The sequence below is a fragment of the Galeopterus variegatus genome, unplaced genomic scaffold, assembly GCF_000696425.1.
Source record: "Galeopterus variegatus unplaced genomic scaffold, G_variegatus-3.0.2 Scaffold4754, whole genome shotgun sequence".
NCBI classification, from domain to species: Eukaryota; Metazoa; Chordata; class Mammalia; order Dermoptera; family Cynocephalidae; genus Galeopterus; species Galeopterus variegatus.
In genome coordinates this window covers 145,199-152,630 of record NW_007730865.1, presented here as the reverse complement: position 1 = coordinate 152,630, position 7,432 = coordinate 145,199, and the positions used below count along the sequence as shown (strand labels likewise).

The following is a 7,432-nucleotide window of genomic DNA, read 5'->3' as shown; positions in this document are numbered from 1 at the left end:
GGCTGACTCTGTTCTCCTCTTTTATTATGCTTTTCTAACTTAAAATATAAATAAAATGATGTTTGAAGTGAGAAAGCATATGGTTGCTCTAAAGAACCACAATAACTATCCATTTAATTCTGGATCTACTCCCTAGCTGTAAGACATTAAGTAAGTCACGTAAGTTTTCAGCATTTCAGTTTCCTCACCTGTAAAATGGGATAATAAAGGAATCAAATTCGTAGTTATAAGAAGTAAATGGATGAAAACAGGAAAACTGCCTGGAAAATGCCTAGTATATAGTAACACTGAGTAACAAGCTTTTATCCCTATTCTTCTAAGCTCGCAGGAAATAAAGTTAGAGTCTTAACAATTAAAGGCCACAGATGAAATTTAAATTTGACTTTGAAGCTTGTGCTGTTTTTTTAGTATCCTGCCTCCCTCGATTTAGGTATTTATCCAACACATATCGAACCAGCATCGTCTGTATAAAGCACTGGTCTAGGCACAGTGCAAACGAAAGTATGAAAAAGACAAGACCTCTTGCCCCTAGATTACAGTTTAGAAGAGAAAATGAGAAATGCACAGAAATACAAGATGGAAGCCAGTGCCATAAGAGACAGGTATATAGGAATTTAGAAGAGACAATAGTTAATTCCAGTTGATGGGTTGTGCAGGGCTGAGGGGTGGGGATCAGGTAGTCACCATCATGGTGTGGGGTTTGGGCCAGCTACACAAATAGTGCCACTCGGCAGGGCCCAAAAACAAGGGAAGAATTTGACCTCATGAGCAAATTTCTGGCTACACACCCTATGAGATCTCTTTCTCTATCAGAATGCTGTTTAAGGTGATGGTTCTCACGAACACTGCCAACAAATTTCCACACCTATAAACATTGGGGTTTTCTTGTCTTCCAGACTCTGAAGGCAAGAATTGAAATAAACAAGCAAACAAGCAAACAAACAAACAAACAAACAAATAAATAAGCAAGCAAATCTTCCAGACTCTGAAGGCAAGAATTGAAATAAACAAGCAAACAAGCAAACAAACAAACAAATAAATAAATAAATAAGCAAGCAAGCAAGCAAGCACGAACTTATAATTCCATAAAGCTATGTCAGGGGAACAGAACCCGCTGAATTTTATAGCAAGAGCTCTATGGTCCTATCTGGCCAAGTTGGTAATGGAGAAAAGACAGCTGCTAGGTAGCCATGGAGTGAAAAATCTGTTGGCATCTGCCCAAAGCCCAGTAAGCAGATGGCCATGGGCACAAAAACCATCATGACATTTGGCACTCATTGGGATGCTCTGAGCAGGGAACGGGCCTGGAAAATGTCTTTCTTTGGCTGCCCTTCCTTCTGAGGCATTTTGGTGGCACAGGATGGAGAAAACTGCCTGACTGCTGCCAAGGGAAGCAGAGATGGCCTTTAAAATCTAGGCTACTAAAGCCACCTGGGTGGCCAATCTGGTACCTTTCAGCAACCGGAGAGCATCTTAAAGGTATGTGTGCTGATTTCCTGTAGGACAGATGACGGCCAACAGATGCCATCCAAAGTTGGCTCACAGGATGGTAACAAGCTAAGCTCCACGACAATGGAGGGGTCTGCGTCCTCTGTAGCCAGGTCTCCTATTTCAGGTACATGGCACAAGATTGTTTTATCTGTTTTGAAATTCTTAAGTTGATGGCATATGGATGACCTAAGTACATTTGTGTTTTCCAAGAATAAGTGCCACCGGATGACTAGGTTTGTTAGCCATTTGAAGGGTCATTACCAGTAACAATCTTCTTTGCAGAGACTTGCTAATTTGGAATTTTAAAAACGTTGAAGCTCCATTTTTTTCCTGAAATTTATGATCTTGTCCTATCTATTATATTGCCTAGAATTTCAAACATATACCTTAAACAATTGGCTTTAAAACATTTATCTGTTATATCACAACAGATACACACACACACATACATACATACACGCATACTGCTTAGTCTTAATTTGCATTTGAGTAGACTTCTCTAAATTAATAACTAATAAAATACAATGCCAAACTTCTGGCCTGTATCCCCCAAAATTATCAACTGCATTTTAGTAATAACGACATCTAACAATCAAAAATCATTCATATAAGATAGACATTATTCCAATATGAATTATATTTACATAACATTTGACTACTTTGCAGTTTCAGATCAGTTTTAAATATAGTGGGGAACTACCACTCCCTGAAAAAAAAATAATAAAATATAACAGCCTCGGGCCGGCCCGGTGGCACACTCGGTAGAGTGCGGCGTTTGGGAGCGTGGCGGCACTCCCGCCGAGGGTTCGGATCCCATATAGAGATCGGTCCGCTCACTGGCTGAGCGCAGTGCGGGTGCGACACCGAGGGTTGCGATCCCGTTACCGGTCATGAAAAAAGACAAAAAGGAAAAAAATATATATATAACAGCCATTGCACCCATGATCCCCTCGACATATTGTCCTTTAAATGAATTACATAGGCTGTGTTGTTTTATAAAGACAGATTTTTAGAGCAGTGAACCCTAGTTGTTATTTCAAGTATCTAGGGTTTGACACAGTTTAACAGTAAAGATTTCTGATTATTCAATAATCTACTCATATCAATCAGAAAGGGTTAGTTTGGATGAGTGCTGATCATAGCTTTGGTCAAGACAAAGAAGCTGCTATCAGCTACTGGTTGCAGAAATTTATATTATCAAGTAATATTGATCACATAAATAGATATATCTTTTAAAATATTATGTAGAGTAATATTTTAAGGATGATAACTTCATAACCAGGAAACATTAACAATATGCAATTCATTAAAATTGAGATTATAACAAACTGTCTCCAAAATATGAAGTGGTTAGCATGCAAATAAAATAAATGTAAGGGATCGTAGTAAGTGCAGATGAAGTTTGGTTGAGAATTAACAATATGCAATTCATTAAAATTGAGATTATAACAAACTGTCTCCAAAATATGAAGTGATTAGCATGCAAATAAAATAAATGTAAGGGATCGTAGTAAGTGCAGATGAAGTTTGGTTGAGAAAAAAAAAGTCAACAAACATATATTTATTCACAGCTACTTTTCAAACATACATGATCCAAAATTTTTCCCCTGGGCAGGAAAGTTAGTAAAATTGTTAGGAAAGGTACTCTTCTCATTTCCATGTCAGGAGAGGGACTACTATTCCATTCTTAAGGAGGAAGATTCTCATCTCTACCCCTTCACTGACTTCTTCTGGAAGAGTGAGCTGTGACCTCTCAGGCATGGCCTGGAGTCTCGGCTCTTGCTCTCCCTCAGAAGCACCAGTAGGAGGTAAGAAAGTCTGTGCTCCTGCATGGGAATGGCTAGGGTTGACTATGCAGCCCCAACTCTTCCTAACAGCAGGTCCCAAATTATAGATTTGATGGGAGAAAAAGTGGCTAAGTCTCAGAATCCATCTTGCAAAATCCTTTGAGATTAACTACACCTTTCTCCCCATCCCTGTAAACCTAATGGAACCAAGAAGACCCCTGGCTGGCTGAAGGGGCTGCCCTTTGATTTCACTCTTCCTGTCTTTGACAACTGATGCTGCAGAGTTGGTTAATATGAAATGGGGTTTGTGCCCAGACCTGGCAGAGAAACCTTGATCTGCAGTGTGTAGAGTTAAGTTTGGGCTCATTTTAATAAAACATATTTAAAATACCTTTTGTTTTTAAATCATCAAGCCCAACTTGGTGGAGAGCTGTCTGAATAAAAAGTATTCTTCTCAGAATAAACATGCAAATTCATTACAAGTAAACTCTTTCCCCCAAGTAAACACAGAACATGCTCTAAAGAAGCACCACCCAGTGTTAAAACACAGTTAGCTCTTATTGTAGCATTTAAACATGAGTACCTCCAGCCAAGATCTTCTCTTCCAACTCTGCCATTTGCTTCTTATAGGCCCTTAAGGCTGCTTCTTTGAAGGAGGGACGTATTCTCTTTGGCTTTGTGATTTCCAGTGGTTGTTCAGGGATGTTTTGGTTTTCATCTTCTCTTATTTCCATATTGGCTGATGTTTCATTTAGTGGTTCTAATCCCCCTTCACTAACCATATCATCTGCCTGACCATCATAACCCTCATCTTGTGGGGTTTCATAAGGTGTTTCATATGAAGGGTGATCATATTCCTGCATTTGTTCATCTATTTCAGTAATACTAGTCCTATTTTCTAGCTTAGCAAGGACTTGTTCCATCACTTCAACATAATCTGTTTCGTTTTCAGCCACTGGTTCACTATAGTCCCCCTCATCCTCTGCTTTGTAGTAATAAGGCTCTGTGTATACATCAGAGTCAAGCGTGGTACTTGATTCATTCGCAGTGGATTGGGATAATGTTCGAAATCTCCCCATTAAGGAAGAGCCACTGTCCTCGTACCCACTGAGACTCTGCGTGCTTTTGGTCCATACTACTTCCAAGGCTGATTTAGCCCTCTGCAGTGTAGACCCAAATTTTGGGAAGCTGAAAGTCTTATCAGAAAGGTCAATGCTTAATCGACTATGCCATGATTTGGGTGGGGCATCCTCTGAATCATCACTTTGCAATTCATTTTGACTTCGATACTTCATGGACAACTGGTTTTGATTTTGGTACAGCTCATTAGAATTAGCTTCTTGAGAAGAATCATATTGCCCAACCCACTGGCCTTGTGGTTCATTATCCAATCCAGGGCACGGAGATGAGTTGTCATCTTGGGTTAAATCATAGCTTTCTGAATCATCTTGAAGGTCACTGAGGCACTTTCCTAAGTCTTCTAGGTCTTTATTGTAAACATCCAGCTGTTTGTCAGATAGACTGTTTGTGTCATAATCAAAACCTTCCTGGATGGATGAATCTAAGCCTAAATCAGCTCCTTGCTCTATTTGATTCCAATCCTTCCATGAAGAAAGATCTTCGTGTAAAGAGAGCTGAGAATCACTGTAATGGCTTCGGTCTCCAGAAGCACATACCATGCCATTACTCATTCCACTATCCACAGTTTCTGTGTTCTCAATTTCACTCCGCCCTTGGACACCCTGAATACTCCCATTCAAATGCTGGTCCCGAGGACTGTCATACAAGGTAGATGGGCCCTCCTGTTTCCTCTGCCAAAGTTCCCGGTCTGAAGATGACAGGAGTGAGCTTCCATTAGTTCTAATGAAAAACTGATTTTCTGAAAAATCCTCTGAGTAAGACTGACATAATCTGGAAAAATCTGATTCAGAACGACTAAGTTTAGCAGTGAAAAAATCACTCTGTGAATGCCAGAGAGGTGTTGCATCTGCGTAATGGGTTGTGGTTTGCTTTTCCAAGTTATCTGATTCTGGCAATTGTGAGGAAATTTTACTATAATCTGATTTATTTGAAATTCTGCTGCTATTAGCCATTTTATTCTTGGATCTAGCACTGTGTGATTTTGAGCTTGGCTTGGAAGTACTTCCCTTTGTTGGAAACTCTGACTTGGAAAGCACAGCATAACTGTTTCTATTGAAGTCAGATTCCAGGTCTCCATCACTGTCATCAGGTGACTGCCAACTGTTCTTCTTGACTTTGGGCTCTGGAGTAGACAACTTTATATCCATGCTCTCATATGTCTGGGAGGATGGTATTCCTTTCTCTTTTCTTTCTCTGATGTCATGAGTAAGAATATCTGTTGAAATTCCGATGCCTGTTCCTTTGAGTTTATATGATTTTTTTAAGACAGAGTCCCTTTGCTGAGGGGTTTCAAAGTACACAAGTATGGGTCGAGGCTTTGCATTTGGGCAGTCCCTTTGGTGTCCTATCCTCTGAGCAAATTCAATTTTAATAGCATTTGGTGCATCTGAAAAACTCATTTTATCTATTAGAATTTGGTACACCACACTTTCAACATATTCAAACCTTTCTTCAGGCACATTTAAAAACCTCAGGCTTGCCTTGCTACCCATGTGACCTAAGTGCTTAATATAATCATGGATGTCTCTGGTTTCTCTTCGAGATTGGACAAACCCTGTACGCAGCTGTTCAATTTCACTTTGTACAACCTCCACACTGCTGGAGATCTCATCGATGGAGTGCTTGAGAGCATTGACGTGCCCTCGAAGTTCAGAAAGTTCAGTTTCAATCTGACTTATTCCCTGAAGTTCCTTAAAGATCATTTCCATGACATCATGTGTTTGGCTAATGCAGCCAGAAGAACTGAATCCTGGTTCCAGGGCATTTGCCTTTGGGTTTCGGGCAGTTCTGTCCAAAGACTTGCTTCTTATTCCCCAGGTTTTCTTCATGGTGCTCAACTCTGAATCTGAGGAGACACACTCTTGACTCTTTTTCCATTTCCTCAGTTTTCGTAAAGCTCCTAGTTTTAAGCTGTGTAGAGTGCGTTCCCCATCAGAGCTGCCCTCGGAGGGTGCGAGGCTGCTCGAACTCTTCCTATTGCGTCTAACTGGCATCGTGTGTGTTGACGGTACCTGATTTTCTGTACTACTCCTTAGTTCATTTAATGATCCTGAGTAGGAACTCTCAACTGAAGATAGCTCTTGAAGCAGATCCTCATTATCACTGTTGGTTACATTAATATTCTTTTGTAGTCCATTGGCAATAGCTACTCGGTAACTGAATGTTGGTGAGAGAGAAAACTCTTTATTAGCCTTGTCTTCTTCAGTGGATAAGTTGCGAGCAGATGAACACTTTGCAATTTTCCTTACAGTGCTTTTCAAGGTATTAGAAAATTTGGGGGGTTTGGTCTGGCCAGCAGTAGGAAAGTCTTGATCCTTCTTCTGCTGACAATTCTCTTTTTTTTTGGTTATATTTCCCGATTTCTTTGTAAACATTCCTTTGCAAAGCTTATGTATGTAAGGTAAAATCAAGCTCTTGAAAAGATTGGCCACCATGGAGAGCAACTAGAGTAAACTTTTCTCCCCCAAAGAAGTAAACAAGGTATCAGGATGAAAATCTGTAAATCCAAGGCAAGCATCACTGTTCAGGTATTCTGTGAATCACTGAAAACAGCAGGAAGGGCAGCTGTGGCTCTGCGACAATGTCAATGTCCCATAAAAGCCAGAAACAAAACTCCATTTATGGCAGACATACTCTCCTGAAGGAGGAGTTTCTTGAATCTCTCTCATTTCCACATAACTTCATGTAGTATCTAAAAAGAAAGACATGTTAAAATGAATATCAGAATTCAGGATTGTATTTCTCCCATTTCCAACATTTTCCAAGAGTACTCATGGTATACAATGTGTGAGAAATTGCAGCGGGGGCAAGGGAATATTTGAATTCCAGTACAAATTTATTTTTAAAAAACTGGGTAGGGGCCGGCCCGGTGGCACACTGGATAGTGCGCCGCTTGGGAAGCGCGGCGGCGCTCCCGTCCGAGGGTTCGGATCCCACATACAGACCGGCTCCCGCTCACTGGCTGAGCGAGGCGCGGGAGCAACACCGAGGCTTGCGATCCCGTTGCCGGTCCC

At 40.7% G+C, this 7,432-nt stretch overlaps 1 protein-coding gene across 1 annotated transcript; it reads right to left on the bottom strand.

Annotated features, from left to right (window-relative positions):
* Nucleotides 1-3,847: 3,847 nt before the first annotated feature.
* On the bottom strand, nt 3,848-6,946 carry LOC103603701 (protein unc-13 homolog C). Its single transcript, XM_008588273.1, has one exon. The coding sequence runs from the start codon at nt 6,851-6,853 to the stop codon at nt 3,848-3,850; it is 3,006 nt and encodes a 1,001-aa protein (XP_008586495.1). The 5' UTR covers nt 6,854-6,946.
* Between the last annotated feature and the right edge of the window lie 486 nt (nt 6,947-7,432).

Coding starts and splice junctions, on each gene's coding strand:
- LOC103603701 (XM_008588273.1), bottom strand. CDS start 6,853: ATGGTGGCCAATCTTTTCAAGAGCTTGATTTTACCTTACATACATAAG.